Here is an 18,172-nt window from a genome sequence, read left to right on the forward strand (position 1 = left end):
ACCTTCAGCCATGTGATTAGAAAGATCAACCAAGGACGGGACGATGTATGTAGATCACATCTCACATCCTGGTCTTGGGACAATCAGTATCTGCCTGGACACATTTCATTGGGTGATTGGGTGAAGGTCTCGGTGCTATCTGTGTGGATAGGTACACTGCTTCCATAGGTGACCCAGACTAATAAAAATAACATTGATATACAGTAATTTTTATATTATTATTATTATATCATTATAGTAATATTCAATTACAATAAATTATGAATGTATTATTAACAATAAGAACATTTACTAATAATATTATTAGTGTTATTTTTTTTATTATTTAAAAAAGTTATTTTTCATTTTTATTTTAATTTTTATTATTTAAAAAAAAAAAAAAACAATATCACAAATTTTAATTACCCCTTCAATACCGGGCACTTTCACCCCCTTCCTGCCCAGGCCAATTTTCAGCTTACAGCGCTGTCACACTTTGAATGACAATTGCGCCGTCATGCAGCACTGTACCCAGATGACATTCTTATCATTTTCGTTTACACAACTAGAGTTTTCTTTTGGTGGTATTTAATCACCACTGGACTGGAGGTTTTTTTTTTTTTTTTTTTTTGGTGCTACAAAACGAAAAAAGAACGAAAATACGGAAAAATAAAAAGTGTTTTTCTTTGTTTCTATTATAAAATTTTGCAAATAAATAATCTTTCTTCATTCATTTAGGGCCAAAATGTATTCTTACATTTCTTTGGTGAAAATAACTAGAAATGCGCCAAAATATATTGGCTGAAAATGGTTGTATTCACAATTATTTGTTACTTCTGATAAATGTTATTGTTGAAATTGTTAACTTAAAATTCCAATAAAAATTACTTAAAAAAAAAAAAAAAAAAAAATGGTTGTATTCTGCAATTTGTCGAAAATGGCACCAAAAATGCATGCAATTGGGTGAGTCTCCTTCCTGAATCTGAGGTGGTCGGTGCTCTACAGCAATGTCTGGTGAGAGACTGAAGCTCTGTGGGTGGGATTTTATGTGATAGACCGACGCAAACTGGCCATAATTGTGAAGTGGAAGGAAAAAGATAATGAGTGACCTCAGTATATACACTTCCTGGTATGGGGACACCTGGGGGGGGAGGGGAGGATATCACACAGAGAGGTGACCCCGGTATATACACTTCCTGGTATGGGGACACCTGGGGGGGGGGAGGGGAGGATATCACACAGAGAGGTGACCCCGGTATATACACTTCCTGGTATGGGGACACCTGGGGGGGGGGAGGGGAGGATATCACACAGAGAGGTGACCCCAGTATATACACTTCCTGGTATGGGGACACCTGGGGGGGGAGGGGAGGATATCACATAGAGAGGTGACCCCGGTATATACACTTCCTGGTATGGGGACACCTGGGGGGGGGAGGGGAGGATATCACACAGAGAGGTGACCCCGGTATATACACTTCCTGGTATGGGGACACCTGGGGGGGGAGGGGAGGATATCACACAGAGAGGTGACCCCAGTATATACACTTCCTGGTATGGGGACACCTGTGAGGGGAGGGGAGGATATCACACAGAGAGGTGACCCCGGTATATACATTTCCTGGTATGGAGACACCTGTGAGGGGAGGGGAGGATATCACACAGAGAGGTGACCCCAGTATATACACTTCCTGGTATGGGGACACCTGTGAGGGGAGGGGAGGATATCACACAGAGAGGTGACCCCGGTATATACACTTCCTGGTATGGGGACACATCACACAGAGAGGTGACCCCGGTATATACATTTCCTGGTATGGGGACACATCACACAGAGAGGTGACCCCGGTATATACATTTCCTGGTATGGGGACACATCACACAGAGAGGTGACCCCGGTATATACATTTCCTGGCATGGGGACACATCACACAGAGAGGTGACCCCGGTATATACATTTCCTGGTATGGGGACACATCACACAGAGAGGTGACCCCGGTATATACATTTCCTGGTATGGGGACACATCACACAGAGAGGTGACCCCGTTATATACACTTCCGGCTCCTCTACTTCTGAGTGAACGGGGTTTTTATATTATAAACACTGCCTGCAACTAAACTGTTTGATGATAGCAGGGTGGGTGGGGTTATGCCTGCAGGGACAGCCCCCATAGGCGTGGTTAAGTTTTTTCCTGCCTAGTGCCTATTCCTAGAAGGAGGAGCAATAACCCTATGAGTCATGAAGATGAAGAGCTGCGTCTGTCAATGAACTTTAGAGAAAATAATTTTACGGTAAGTTCTTACAAAAATCCAGGTTTTTTTTTAATATTATTATTTATTATTATTATTGATATTATGTATTTTTTATAATGCATTAGATTTTTTTTATATTATTTATTATTACTAATATTATTTATTTTTAATTACAAATTATTTTTTTAATTCTGTTTCGGTGTGTGATATCATCCTCCCAATTGTGCCAAGATAAGCAGATAAGGAGCTGCGTCTGTCGATGAACAATAGAGAAATCTAATTTATAACAAAAAATAGTAATATTATTAGTAATAATATATTTTTTAAAACTCAAATTTAAAATAAAAAAATATTAATAATATTATTAATAAGAAAAAATATATTTTTTTAAATTGAATTTATAATTAAAAAATAAATAATATTAGTAATAATAAATACAATTTTTAAAAAACAAAATGTATATAAAAAAAATAATAATAGCAATAATATCAAAAAATTCAAATTTAAAATGAAAAGTAAATATTAGTAATAATATTAAAAATTAATATAAATAATCTAATTTATAATAAATAATAATAATAATAATATTAGTAATAAAAAAAATCATATTTTGAATTTGATAATTAAAAAATAAATAATATTAGAAATAATAAATAACATTTTTAAAAGTCAAATTTATATAAAAAAATAATAATAGCAATAATATCAAAACATTTTAAGTTAAAATTAAAAGCAAATATTAGTAATAATAATAATAAATAATAATACAAATAGACTAATTTATAATAAAAAAAAATAATAATAATATTAGTAATAAGAAAAAAATCATATTTTCGAATTTGATAATTAAAAATAAATAATATTAGTAATCAGAAAAAAAATTATATATATATAAAGAAAAAAATGAGATTGATATAATAGTAGAAATCAGAGAGCAGTGACCCCGGTGTACACACTTTCCGGATTGGGGACACACAAAGCTCATATATAATTACAAGAATAATCATTATAATAAATAAAACATTACCCCGCCCCTTCTCTAGTTCCGCCCCCTCAGTGACCTCCCGTTTTCTTATTGGCCACTTTAGCTATCCAGCATACACAGCCCCCGCCCATCAGCTTCCCTTCACCATGCCAACCCTCCCGGACACGCCCCCCTGTCATGTGACGTCACCTGGTTCATGCCCGCGTTGACGAAGAGCAAGCTGGGGTCTCCCCGGGGTCGGACGGCGGAGGACGGGACGTGTCGGTGTCCGTGTGTCTCCTCGAAGTATCGGAGGAAGGTGCGGCGGATGGCGGCGGCGGAGCTCGGGGAGGACACACACCGGCGGAAGGACAGCCAGGCGGAGGAGACGCGGAGCAGCCGACAGGGAGCCGCCATCTTGGGATTGGCAAGGACGCCGCTTGAAAGCGCATGCGTAGAACGCTGGGTGGTGATTGGAAGAAGAGGATTTTGTACTTTATAACTTTATTGAAAATGTTGAAAAGTGTCAGGAGAGGATTGTACGGAGCGGGCTGACATGTCCCGTGTGTGTGTTCTACATGTGACTGAGGAGAGCCAATCATATTACAGCTTTCATTTCCAATGGTTAAAGTAAATACCACAGACATGAGAGAAATTCTCCCCCTAGTGGTATATATGGATGTTTTATTCTGATAAATTCTAGTGATGTCAGTGTGTGTCCATTCAGTGTGTGGCTCTTCCTCTGCTCCTCAGGGGAGGACACCATTTCTGTTAGCTTATGCCCCCCTTCATGCCTAGGCTGTTTCCTGACATTTCTTCTTTACAAGATACATTTTTTTTTTTTTTTTTTTCAGAATTGTCGCTCTTTTTTTTTTGTTTATAGCGCAAAAAATAAAAATCGCACAGGGGATCAAATACCACCAAAAGAAAGCTCTGTTTGTGGGACAAAAAGGACGTCAATTTTATTTGGGTACAGCTTTGCACGACCGCGCAATTGTCCGTTAAAGTAACGCAGTGCCGAATCGCAAAATAGGGCCTGGTCATTAACCACTTAAGCCCCAGAAGATTTTACCCCCTTCCTGACCAGGGTTTTTTTTGCGATTTTTTTTTTTTTTTTTTTTTTTTTTACTGTGTGACTTTAACAGACAATTGCGCGGTCGTGCGATGCTGTACCTAAACTAATTTGACGTCCTTTTTTCCCCACAAACAGAGATTTCTCTTGGTTGTATTTGATCACCTCTGCGATTTTTACTTTTTGCGATATTAATAAAAAAAGAGCGGAAATTTTGCAAAAATAACAATATTTTTTATATGAAATTCCCCCAAAAAAATGTAAAAATCAAAATTTTTTAACATTTTTGGCCAATTTGTTTTATGCTACATATGTTTGGTAAAAAAAAAAAATTGCAATAAGCGTATTTTGATTGGTTTGCCCAAAAGTTATCGCGTTTACTAACAAAGGGAAAGATTTTTGTCATTTTTGGTGTTTTTTTTTTTAACTATTAATGGCGGCGATCTGCGATTTTTTTTTTTTTTTTTTTTGCGGTACTATGACATTGCAGCAGACAGATCGGACCCTTGACTGACATTTTTGACACTTTTGGGGTTACCAGTGACATTACTACAGTAATCAGTGCTATATATATATGCACTGTTACTGTAAAAATACACTGGTAGTGAAGGGGTTAACTTTATTTGAGAGGGAGGGGTTAAGTGTGTCCCTAGGGGCGTGATTCTAACTGTGATTGGCTGTGGCTTGAGGTGTAAGAACAGTGATCAACGGTCCTACATAGTAGAACCGTATGATCACTATTCTTACACAGGGGAGAATGACAGGCGGCTGTGTTTACATCTGAGCCATCGATCTCAGAAACTTCTTTGGGTGTTTGCCCTGCCCCCCTAGAGTCGGCCATCACCTGTATTTTCCGCGAGGGAACCCGGAATTGGCCGTTCAGGACCCGCAGCCTACATCATCTGCCCCGCTCCATGGCCTATCCATCTGCAGCCACCCACTGCTTTTACCCGGCCATCAGCCCTCTAATCAGCTCGGGCTGCCTACCCGAACCCTCCTTGGAGGGGGCGTGGCTGGAAGCGGACGGAGCCAGTCGTGTGAGAGAGGAGCTCAGCTGACAATCCACTTAAAGCGGAATTCCGGCCTCAAATACCTTTTTTACCTAAAAATACCCCTATAATACGAATCCATCGCCCTTTACAGAACCGCTATTCTCATACTTACAAGGTGTACAGTATTGGATTTTAGTCAAAATCTTACTTTTAAAAAAATCTCTCTGGGCGCAGCCATCTTGGATGTGGGCATCTGAAGCCGCAGTGTAATCTGCTGTGTCCTTCTTCCTGATTCCAGGGAGTTTTCTGGGAGTTCTTCCTGATTCCAGGGAATGTTCTGGTAGTTTTTCCTGATTCCAGGGAGTGTTCTGGGAGTTCTTCCTGATTCCAGGGAGTGTTCTGGGAGTTCTTCCTGATTCCAGGGAGTGTTCTGGGAGTTCTTCCTGATTCCAGGGAGTGTTCTGGGAGTTCTTTCTGATTCCAGGGAGAGTTCTGGGAGTTCTTCCTGATTCCAGGGAGTGTTCTGGGAGTTCTTCCTGATTCCAGGGAGTGTTCTGGGAGTTCTTCCTGATTCCAGGGAGTATTCTGGGAGTTCTTCCTGATTACAGGGAGTGTTCTGGGAGTTCTTCCTGATTACAGGGAGTGTTCTGGGAGTTTTTCCTGATTCCAGGGAGAGTTCTGGGAGTTCTTCCTGATTCCAGGGAGTGTTCTGGGAGTTCTTCCTGATTCCAGGGAGTGTTCTGGGAGTTTTTCCTGATTCCAGGGAGAGTTCTGGGAGTTCTCCCTGATTCCAGGGAGTGTTCTGGGCATTCTTCCTGATTCCAGGGAGTGTTCTGGGAGTTCTTCCTGATTCCAGGGAGTGTTCTGGGAGTTCTTCCTGATTCCAGGGGGTGTTCTGGGAGTTCTTCCTGATTCCAGGGAGTGTTCTGGGAGTTCTTCCTGATTCCAGGGAGAGTTCTGGGAGTTCTTCCTGATTCCAGGGAATGTTCTGGGAGTTCTTCCTGATTCCAGGGAGTGTTCTGGGAGTTCTTCCTGATTCCAGGGAGTGTTCTGGGAGTTCTTCCTGATTCCAGGGAGTGTTCTGGGAGTTCTTCCTGATTCCAGGGAGTGTTCTGGGAGTTCTTCCTGATTCCAGGGAGTGTTCTGGGAGTTCTTCCTGATTCCAGGGAGTGTTCTGGGAGTTCTTCCTGATTCCAGGGAGTGTTCTGGGAGATCTTCCTGATTCCAGGGAGTGTTCTGGGAGTTCTTCCTGATTCCAGGGAGTGTTCTGGGAGTTCTTCCTGATTCCAGGGAGTGTTCTGGGAGTTCTTCCTGATTCCAGGGAGAGTTCTGGGAGTTCTTCCTGATTCCAGGGAGTGTTCTGGGAGATCTTCCTGATTCCAGGGAGTGTTCTGGGAGTTCTTCCTGATTCCAGGGAGTGTTCTGGGAGTTCTTCCTGATTCCAGGGAGTGTTCTGGGAGTTCTTCCTGATTCCAGGGAGAGTTCTGGGAGTTCTTCCTGATTCCAGGGAGTGTTCTGGGAGATCTTCCTGATTCCAGGGAGTGTTCTGGGAGATCTTCCTGATTCCAGGGAATGTTCTGGGAGTTCTTCCTGATTCCAGGGAGTGTTCTGGGAGTTCTTCCTGATTCCAGGGAGTGTTCTGGGAGTTCTTCCTGATTCCAGGGGGTGTTCTGGGAGTTGTCCCCGATTCTAGGGAGAGTTCTGGGAGTTCTTCCTGATTCCAGGGAGAGTTCTGGGAGTTCTTCCTGATTCCAGGGAGAGTTCTGGGAGTTCTTCCTGATTCCAGGGAGTGTTCTGGGAGTTCTTCCTGATTCCAGGGAGTGTTCTGGGAGTTGTCCCCGATTCTAGGGAGAGTTCTGGGAGTTCTTCCTGATTCCAGGGAGAGTTCTGGGAGTTCTTCCTGATTCCAGGGAGTGTTCTGGGAGCTCTTCCTGATTCCAGGGAGTGTTCTGGGAGTTCTTCCTGATTCCAGGGAGAGTTCTGGGAGTTCTTCCTGATTCCAGGGAGTGTTCTGGGAGTTCTTCCTGATTCCAGGGAGTGTTCTGGGAGTTCTTCCTGATTCCAGGGGGTGTTCTGGGAGTTGTCCCCGATTCTAGGGAGAGTTCTGGGAGTTCTTCCTGATTCCAGGGAGTGTTCTGGGAGTTCTTCCTGATTCCAGGGAGTGTTCTGGGAGTTGGTCCCGATTCTAGGGAGAGTTCTGGGAGTTCTTCCTGATTCCAGGGAGTGTTCTGGGAGTTCTTCTTGATTCCAGGGACTGTTCTGGGAGTTCTTCCTGATTCCAGGGAGTGTTCTGGGAGTTCTTCCTGATTCCAGGGAGAGTTCTGGGAGTTCTTCCTGATTCCAGGGAGAGTTCTGGGAGTTCTTCCTGATTCCAGGGAGAGTTCTGGGAGTTCTTCCTGATTCCAGGGAGAGTTCTGGAAGTTCTTCCTGATTCCAGGGAGTGTTCTGGGAGTTCTTCCTGATTCCAGGGAGTGTTCTGGGAGATCTTCCTGATTCCAGGGAGTGTTCTGGGAGTTCTTCCTGATTCCAGGGAGTGTTCTGGGAGTTCTTCTTGATTCTAGGGACTGTTCTGGGAGTTCTTCCTGATTCCAGGGAGTGTTCTGGGAGTTCTTCCTGATTCCAGGAGGTGTTCTGGGAGTTCTTCCTGATTCCAGGAGGTGTTCTGGGAGTTCTTCCTGATTCCAGGGAGTGTTCTGGGAGTTCTTCCTGATTCCAGGGAGTGTTCTGGGAGTTCTTCCTGATTCCAGGGAGTGTTCTGGGAGTTTTTCCTGATTCCAGGGAGAGTTCTGGGAGTTCTTCCTGATTCCAGGGAGTGTTCTGGGAGTTCTTCCTGATTACAGGGAGTGTTCTGGGAGTTCTTCCTGATTCCAGGGAGTATTCTGGGAGTTCTTCCTGATTCCAGGGAGTATTCTGGGAGTTCTTCCTGATTACAGGGAGTGTTCTGGGAGTTCTTCCTGATTCCAGGGGGTGTTCTGGGAGTTGTCCCCGATTCTAGGGAGAGTTCTGGGAGTTCTTCCTGATTCCAGGGAGAGTTCTGGGAGTTCTTCCTGATTCCAGGGAGAGTTCTGGGAGTTCTTCCTGATTCCAGGGAGTGTTCTGGGAGTTCTTCCTGATTCCAGGGGGTGTTCTGGGAGTTGTCCCCGATTCTAGGGAGAGTTCTGGGAGTTCTTCCTGATTCCAGGGAGAGTTCTGGGAGTTCTTCCTGATTCCAGGGAGTGTTCTGGGAGCTCTTCCTGATTCCAGGGAGTGTTCTGGGAGTTCTTCCTGATTCCAGGGAGAGTTCTGGGAGTTCTTCCTGATTCCAGGGAGTGTTCTGGGAGTTCTTCCTGATTCCAGGGAGTGTTCTGGGAGTTCTTCCTGATTCCAGGGGGTGTTCTGGGAGTTGTCCCCGATTCTAGGGAGAGTTCTGGGAGTTCTTCCTGATTCCAGGGAGTGTTCTGGGAGTTCTTCCTGATTCCAGGGAGTGTTCTGGGAGTTGGTCCCGATTCTAGGGAGAGTTCTGGGAGTTCTTCCTGATTCCAGGGAGTGTTCTGGGAGTTCTTCTTGATTCCAGGGACTGTTCTGGGAGTTCTTCCTGATTCCAGGGAGTGTTCTGGGAGTTCTTCCTGATTCCAGGGAGAGTTCTGGGAGTTCTTCCTGATTCCAGGGAGAGTTCTGGGAGTTCTTCCTGATTCCAGGGAGAGTTCTGGGAGTTCTTCCTGATTCCAGGGAGAGTTCTGGAAGTTCTTCCTGATTCCAGGGAGTGTTCTGGGAGTTCTTCCTGATTCCAGGGAGTGTTCTGGGAGATCTTCCTGATTCCAGGGAGTGTTCTGGGAGTTCTTCCTGATTCCAGGGAGTGTTCTGGGAGTTCTTCTTGATTCTAGGGACTGTTCTGGGAGTTCTTCCTGATTCCAGGGAGTGTTCTGGGAGTTCTTCCTGATTCCAGGAGGTGTTCTGGGAGTTCTTCCTGATTCCAGGAGGTGTTCTGGGAGTTCTTCCTGATTCCAGGGAGTGTTCTGGGAGTTCTTCCTGATTCCAGGGAGTGTTCTGGGAGTTCTTCCTGATTCCAGGGAGTGTTCTGGGAGTATTTCCTGATTCCAGGGAGTGTTCTGGGAGTTCTTCCTGATTCCAGGGAGAGTTCTGGGAGTTCTTCCTGATTCCAGGGAGAGTTCTGGGAGTTCTTCCTGATTCCAGGGAGTGTTCTGGGAGTTCTTCCTGATTCCAGGGAGTGTTCTGGGAGTTCTTCCTGATTCCAGGGAGTGTTCTGGGAGTTCTTCCTGATTCCAGGGAGTGTTCTGGGAGTTCTTCCTGATTCCAGGGAGTGTTCTGGGAGTTCTTCTTGATTCTAGGGACTGTTCTGGGAGTTCTTCCTGATTCCAGGGAGTGTTCTGGGAGTTCTTCCTGATTCCAGGAGGTGTTCTGGGAGTTCTTCCTGATTCCAGGAGGTGTTCTGGGAGTTCTTCCTGATTCCAGGGAGTGTTCTGGGAGTTCTTCCTGATTCCAGGGAGTGTTCTGGGAGTTCTTCCTGATTCCAGGGAGTGTTCTGGGAGTATTTCCTGATTCCAGGGAGTGTTCTGGGAGTTCTTCCTGATTCCAGGGAGAGTTCTGGGAGTTCTTCCTGATTCCAGGGAGAGTTCTGGGAGTTCTTCCTGATTCCAGGGAGTGTTCTGGGAGTTCTTCCTGATTCCAGGGAGTGTTCTGGGAGTTCTTCCTGATTCCAGGGAGTGTTCTGGGAGTTCTTCCTGATTCCAGGGAGTGTTCTGGGAGTTCTTCCTGATTCCAGGGAGTGTTCTGGGAGTTCTTCCTGATTCCAGGGAGTGTTCTGGGAGCTCTTCCTGATTCCACCCTCCTGGGAGTGATGACAAACAGCTCCCAGGATGCAATGCAAAGGCGGAAGTAATGTTGGTGCCCGTGGCCACAGAGGGGGGAGAAGGAGGAAGTACAATCAAAAATGCCCTGAAAATAAAGCCTCGTACACACGCACCGATTGTTGGCCGTGAATTTTCGGCCACCGCCCGATTGTCGGCTTGTTAGTATGATGATTCCGACAACCGACTGCGACTTTTCGGCCGAACAAAATCTGGTGTGCAGGCTATAAAATTTTTGTTGGCCGTTAGCAGAACGGCCGATTGTTCCTCAGTCAGTACAGATTTCAGCAGACAAAAATGTGATGATCAAGACTGGGCATGCTCAGAGAAGAAAAAACACATGGAAAGTAAACCATCACATGACATCACTTCTGCAGTTGGTTGTTGTTGGCCGACAAAATTTGTGTGCAGTCTAGAGCACATTTCAACCAACGCAACAACACTGGACAAAAGACGGCCGAGCGGTCGGCCAACAATCGGTGCGTGTGTACGGGGCTTTAGGTAAGGGACCCCCGAAAAAAATTGAAAATGCCCAATTGTTGATCAGCATAGCGAGCACTCCAGGAATCACTAAAGTTGCAAAATAGGCCGGAACTCCACTTTAAATCGGCTCTCAAATCCTCCCCTGGACGACCAAAAAGGGCAGATACCAGTGGCCTGAGATCCTTGAAACCGATATTCCCATGATTGGGACAAAAGACGCTCCGCGGCGAGGTTCACAAGACTGAGGCCTACTCGGCCAGGAAGCCGCGGCCTTTCCTACGGCAGTAACCCGCTCGCCTTGGAGGATCCGATAAGCGCTGCTTCCCACACTCTGCAAACCATCCGTCATAAGACTGTAATGATTCGCAAACCTCAATCAGGCTCAAAATAGATTTCTGCTGCTGGATCTAATTAAATAATTAGGTAATTGTAGTGCATGCACGAGGAGATCACACTGACACACGTTGTTCAGGTAAATGATACTTCCTGTGTATTTCTAGAGCATATTTTTTTTATTCTTAACCACTTTACCACCGGAGGATTTTGCTGTCTTACGTCTGGGCCACTGTTTGCGATTCGGCGCTGTGCGACTTTAACTAACAATTGCGCGGTCGTGCGATGCCGTACCCAAACAAAATTGACGTTCTTTTTTTCCCACAAACAGAGCTTTCTTTTGGTGGTATTTGATCACCTGTGCGATTTTTACTTTTTGCGCTATAAACAAAAAAAGAGAGTTTATTTTGAAAAAATAAAAATATTTTTAACATTTTTTTAGATGAAATTCCCCCCAAAAAAATGTAAAAATCTAATTTTAAATTTTTGTCCAATTTGTTTTCTGCTACCTATGTTTGGTAAAAAAAATCGCAATAAGCGTATTTTGATTGGTTTGCGCAAAAGTTATTGTGTTTACTAACAAAGGGAAAGATTTTTGTCATTTTTGGTGTTTTTTTTTTTAACGAGTAATGGCGGCGATCTGCGATTTTTTTTTTTTTTTGCGGGACTGCGACATTGCGGCGGACAGATCGGACCCTTGACTGACATTTTTTTACACTTTTGGGGGTACCAGTGACATTACTGCAGTAATCAGTGCTATACATATGCACTGTTACTGTAAAAATTACACTGGCAGGGAAGGGGTTAATTTTATTGGAGAGGGAGGGGTTAATGTATGCCTGGTGCTTACTGACGTGTGGGGGGGGGAGGTGACTGAGTGACACAGGGACAGATCGGATGTTGAGCTATGCTGAACCCTGCAATCTGACCCTGCCTGTCACTTAGGAGATCCGCCCGCTCTGTTTACACAAGCAGGCGGATCTCCACACTCGATTCCCCGACGATCGGGGAAGAGCAGCGGCGATCGCCACCGCTCCTCCCCTGGCCCGACTCCCGCTGTGACTGAAAACAGCGGGAGCGTGCCCCCGGCGGTGCGCGAGCGCCACCTACAGGGGGAGGAGTCCAGCGAGGTAGTACTACGTCGCTGGACGATAACGAGCCACATTGCCGCAGTAGCAGCACAGTGAGCAGACCTAAAGTGGTTAAATCAGATATCAATTTTTTTTTCTTGGAAAAAATTCTGTTCATTCTGGTGTTTTGGGGCAGAAAAAAAACAAAACGATAAAAAAAATTGAGGGGCAGAAGGGGGGGGGGTTGGTGGGTGACGAATCAGGTGGTTGGTCCAAAGTTGGCAGCTGGAACAGGCAACTGAACAGGCAGCAGCATCAATAGCTTACACTCCTCAGGTACTTTATGGTTTCATGACATTTTTGGGTCAACTGTCCACCGTGAATGCCGTTCCCTCCTTTGAGGAGGAGGATTGCTTGACATGTTTTGACAATGTGCATGTTGAATGTTGTTCCTCCGTCTGAGCTTTTTGTCCTTGCATCTAGGCACTGTTGTGATTTGTCAAACCAGAGGTCCCTGAGCACGCTGCATTTCACCCCTCCAATCACTATGCCATTGATAAATAATTGGCTTCGATCTTTGGCAATGATAGCAGCCAATTCTTGTGACGTGACAGAACCAAAGCCCCCTCCGGGGTAGGCGTCCCACGCGCTGTGCGGAAGAGCCAAGGTGTAGATGGCGCAGTCCGTGCACACGGTGCCGTCCACCATGGTGTTGACGTAGTCTATCCAAGACATGGCGGACGGGTGTTCTTCGGGCGGGTGTGAGAGGAGACGGGAGAGACGCCTCGTGCTCTTTGGAGGGGTGCGCGCACAGCTCCTGTTTATTTCTAATGTACAGCAAGGTAAATAGTTAGTAGGCGGAGTCATATGTTAGTACGTCCTAAGCATAATATTAGCATAATACTGATTATTTGCAGCTTTCTGATTAGTCATGTCCATTATAAGGAAGTCCCCTTCCAGTTTATGAATGTTATCTTCTCTTGAAGGCTCAATGCCAAAAGCGCCATCTTTCACATACATTCCATTCTCGGTGGAGGGGGTATCTAGTGATGGCCATTTTGAGAAAGGAAGACAGAGAAATGATATGTACATGTACAGAGACACAGACATAGAAAAATAGACATTTTGCTTAATTCACAAGTGATTATTACATTCCTTCACAACAGTGGCGTAGCGTGGGTTGTCAGCGCCCTGGGCAAGGCAAGTAATTTGCGCCCCCTAACCTGCAGACTTTTAGCACTCCCTGAGTCCCTTCCTACAATAGTACTGACCAGCCTGATTCCTATACTGACCTACCTGTCCACTACGCTAACATACCTGATTCCTGTACTGGCCAATACACTGACCTCTACACTGACCTACCTGTCCACGACACTGCACTGCCCACTACACTACACTGCCCACTACTCTACACTGTCCACTATACTACCCACTAAACGACATTGTCCACTACACTACCCACTACCCTACACTGTCCACTACACTAACCATTACACTACACTACCCACTACACTACACTACCAACTACACTACACTGACCACTACGCTACACTAACCACTACACTGTCCACTACATTACACTGTCCACTACACTACCCACTACACTACATTGTCCACTACACTACCCACTACACATCACTGTCCACTACACTACACTGTCCACTACACTACCCACTACACTACATTGTCCACTACACTACCCACTACACGTCACTGTCCACTACACTACCCACTACACTACACTGTCCACTACATTACACTACACTGTCCACTACACTACGCTGTCCACTACCCACTAAACTACACTACACTGTCCACTACACTACACTACACTGTCCACTACACTACACTGTCCACTACACTACACTACCCACTACACTACACTGTCCACTACACTACACTGTTCACTACACTACACACTACACTACACTGTCCACTACACTGTCCACCACACTACGCTGTCCACTACCCACTAAACTACACTACACTGTCCACTACACTACACTGTCCACTACACTACACTACCCACTACACTACACTGTCCACTACACTGTCCACTACACTACACTGTCCACTACACTACACTGTCCACTACACTACGCTGTCCACTACCCACTAAACTACACTACACTGTCCACTACACTACACTGTCCACTACACTACACTACCCACTACACTACACTGTCCACTACACTACACTACCCACTACACTACACTACCCACTACACTACACTGTCCACTACACTACCCTGTCCACCACACTACACTGTCCACTACACTACACTGTCCACTACACTAAACTACCCACTACACTACACTACACTACCCACTACACTACACTGTCCACTACACTACACTACCCACTACACTACACTGTCCACTACACTACACTACACTACACTACACTGTCCACTACACTACCCACTACACTACCCACTACACTACACTACCCACTACACTACACTGTTAACTATGCCTCATCCCCAGGCTGTGTCTTGTCCTGCAGCCAGCAAAATGACTTACCTGTTTTCATGATCCATCCGCTCTGCCACATGGTGAAGACGAGCCCTTACAGGGGGCGGGTCGGGGAGGATTGTGAGAGCTTAGAGGAGGCAGGATGGAGGCACATGCAGAGCTGACTTAGAAGACAGCGAGGCGGGCTCCAGAAGCAAGGCGGGGCACTGCCACTGGCCAGCCCCACTGCCGCACATGACAATGTTGGCCCAATCACAGGGCGCTGGCCGGCCATCGTTTAGCCTGAAGATGGCGGCGGCTGGAGTGACACGCTAGGAAGAATTTTTATAGTTTGCTAGAGTGACACTGGTGCGGGATGCGCCCCCCCCAAATGTTGCGCCCGGTGCGGCCGGCCCCCCCTGCACCCCCCACGCTACGCCACTGCTTCACAAGACTCCCTCAGGCCATCCTACCTTTATTATCAGCACTCACTCAATCCAGTAAATCGATATAATTTACACTTGATTAAAGCCTCGTACACACGCAACGAATTTCCGCTGACCGGTCGTACGTCTTTTGTCCAGAGTGGTGTCTGTTGGTTGGAATGTGCCTAGACTGCACATGAATTTTCCCGCACGACAGAATTCTACTTCAGAAGTGATGTCATGTGTTGGATTGCTTTGTATGTGTTCTTTCATCTCTAAGCATGCTCATAAGATTTTTCCCCATCGAAATCTGTACTGACTGCACGAAAATCGGACGTGTTTTGACGGAGGACAAAAATTTTATAGCCTGCACACCAGGATTTTTTCGGCCAAAAAGTCGGAGTCGGTTGTCGAGAGCACCATACTAACAAGCCGAAAATCGGCAGATCGGTCGTCGGACGAAAATTCTCGGCCGAATTTCCACTCGTGTGTACGGGCCTTTGCTCACATAATCCACCCATCTTGAGAGCATGCAGTGACATTTTTTTTATTTTTTTACACAGACAAAGAATCCTCCTCATCTCTCCATGGGTTAGCACAAACTCCCCACAGAACTCTCCCTGCTGTTAAGGCCCGTACACACGATAAGAAAATCTGAAGGGAAATTTCGTCCGACGACCGCAGGCTATAAAGTTTTTGTTGTCCATAATACAACGTCCGATTTTCGTCTCATTAGTACAGATTTCGACGGAAAAAAATCTTAAGAGCAAGACTAGGCTTGCTCAGAGAGGAAAGAACACATACAAAGCAATCCAACACATGACATCACTTCTGAAGTAGAATTCTGTCGTACGGGAAAATTCGTATGAAAATAATCTCTTCACTTTCCACATCAGACTAGCATGCCACAAAAAACGGATGACAGATCTTTCGATAATCTGATCGTGTGTACGGGGCTTTACTCTCCTGTGTGTTGCATTCCAGAATTAGTGAACTTGATTAGCCAAGTCGTTTTGGTGCTAAACTCACACAGTATTTCAGGCCACCGTGACTTTGAATCGCATCAACTCTAATAACTTGATTTTATCTGCTCATTTTGGTTTCCACGGAGGATGAACACTTAATCCTAGTGCTTGACCACACGGCACCTCTTTTGCCCTCTCACGGACATCATTATTGCTAGCAAGCATGGGCAAATCGGATCATAACAATTCGGGGACACGTTCCCGATCCCCCTAGGGATCCAGATACATCAACAGAGAGGCACATCCCAGACATGTTTCGGCCACGCTTGAGAGACTCACCAACAGCAGTTGCACGGGCCTCAGGTGATAGCAGGGCTGCCAGTAGAAGCCCACCAAGGGGACAGGAGAAAAGTAACTCAGATTCCCCCTTCAAACAGGCTTCTCCACCTGTATGTTTAGATGATTTAAAAGCTGTTGCTGCTGATATAAAAGCCTCATTCAATGCGGCAATTATGGATTCACGTAGAGACATGCAAAATATCACCACAAGGGTGGAAGATGTTGAAGATACCCCAGACAGACATGACTCTGATATCACAGATGCACAAAGAGCCCTTAACTCACAAACATCACAAAATAAAAGATATGCACAGACACATAGAAGACTTGGAGAATAGAGGAAGGAGACACAATATCAGGATAAGAGGGCTTCCGGGAATCAATTGAACCCCCAAATATCAATCAAGCGGTTTTAGCGATTTTCAACAACTTGCTGGAGAGACCACTTGATAACATTATTGAGTTGCCGGGGGCGTGATGACAGGCTGTTAGTTCTCATTAACAGCCTGTCATCACGCCCCCGGCAACTCTTCGCTACCTTTAACTCTCTACTCCGTCCTCCACTACCCCCTCCCACTGACTCACTCACTGCCCAGGAGATCGCCAACCACTTCAAACAGAAGATTGATACAATTCGTAAGGAGATCGTTGCTGTTCAGATGCCTTATGCTTCATGCCCACAGGTGCGATCTTTACTTCCCTCATTCAACCCTGCCACTACAGATGAGGTTGCTAAACTACTTGCTAACGTCCACTTAACCACCTGCCCTCTGGATCCTGTTCCCTCGCAAATGCTACGTTCACCTTCTGGCCCTATTCTATGCTCTCTAACCCACATCTTCAATCTCTCCCTCTCTTCTGGCATCTTCCCCAACTCTCTAAAACATGCACTAGTCAGCCCCATACTTAAAAAACCCTCACTGGACCCAACCGATCTGAACAACCTACGTCCTATTTTCTTGCTCCCCTTTTCATTCAAACTCCTCGAACGCCTAGTCTACAACCGATTGTGCGACCACCTTGCCGAGAATAGCCTCCTGGATCCCCTTCAGTCTGGATTTCGGCCTTAACACTCCACTGAAAGTGCTCTCCTAAAACTGACAAACGATCTACTAACGGCCAAAACCAATGGACACTATTCTGTACTCCTACTTCTGGACCTTTCTGCTGCCTTTGATAGGGTTGACCATCCCCTCCTCCTCAAAAAACTCCATGCCTTTGGTCTCCGTGACTCTACTCTTCACTGGTTCTCTTCCTACTTATCCAACCGCACCTTTAGCGTTGTGTACAATTCTACTTCCTCCTCTCCTCTTCCCTTCTCTGTTGGGGTCTCCCAAGGCTCTGTTCTTGGACCCCTCCTATTTTCAATCTACACCTCCTCTCTGGGTCAGTTGATAGCCTCCCACGGCTTCCAATACCATCTCTACGCTGACGATACCCAAATCTATCTATCCACCCCTCAGCTCTCTCCCTCAGTCTCCTCACGTATAACTAATTTACTATCAGCTTATAATTTTTCCGCCACCATGTGCCCCTTCCCCTGATTTCTCTGTCAATATCGATGGCATTACTATCAGCCCATCCCCGCATGCCAAGGTCTTAGGTGTTGTCCTGGACTCTGAACTCTCCTTCAAACCCCACATCCAATAGCTGTCCAAATCTTGCCGCCTCAGCCTCCGCAACATCTCCAGAATACGCCCCTTTCTAACCAAAGACACAACAAAGCTCTTAGTTCACTCCCTGGTCATCTCGCGCCTCGACTACTGCAATTCCCTTCTCCTTGGCATACCTCTAAACAGGCTATCCCCCCTTCAATCCATCATGAATGCTGCTGCCAGACTCATCCACCTCACCAATCCCTCAGTGTCCGCTGCTCCTCTCTGTCAAGCCCTCCATTGGCTTCCGCTCACCCAACAAATTAAATTCAAAATACTTACAACATCTTACAAAGCAATCCACAGCTTAGCCCCTAGCTACATCACCAGCCTCGTCTC

At 45.8% G+C, this 18,172-nt stretch overlaps 2 protein-coding genes across 4 annotated transcripts in view; both read right to left on the minus strand.

Annotated features, from left to right (window-relative positions):
* Positions 1-3,639, minus strand: part of AARS2 (alanyl-tRNA synthetase 2, mitochondrial) — a 43,413-nt gene extending 39,774 nt beyond the window's left edge. For all 3 annotated transcript variants that reach the window (XM_082247762.1, XM_082247763.1, XM_082247761.1), the window contains exon 1: positions 3,409-3,639. In XM_082247762.1, the coding sequence (XP_082103888.1) occupies positions 3,409-3,615 (207 nt within the window). In that variant the 5' untranslated portion in view covers positions 3,616-3,639. The remainder of the gene's footprint in view (positions 1-3,408) is intronic.
* Positions 3,640-12,310: 8,671 nt separating this feature from the next.
* Positions 12,311-12,730, minus strand: LOC309547907 (profilin-1-like; the record flags this gene model as incomplete). Its single annotated transcript, XM_082247907.1, has 1 exon — positions 12,311-12,730. One exon carries the CDS (start codon positions 12,728-12,730, stop codon positions 12,311-12,313), a length of 420 nt encoding a protein of 139 aa, XP_082104033.1.
* Positions 12,731-18,172: the final 5,442 nt, after the last annotated feature.

This window comes from Pelophylax lessonae (assembly GCF_965119305.1).
Source record: "Pelophylax lessonae genome assembly, chromosome: 2".
Taxonomy (NCBI): Eukaryota; Metazoa; Chordata; class Amphibia; order Anura; family Ranidae; genus Pelophylax; species Pelophylax lessonae.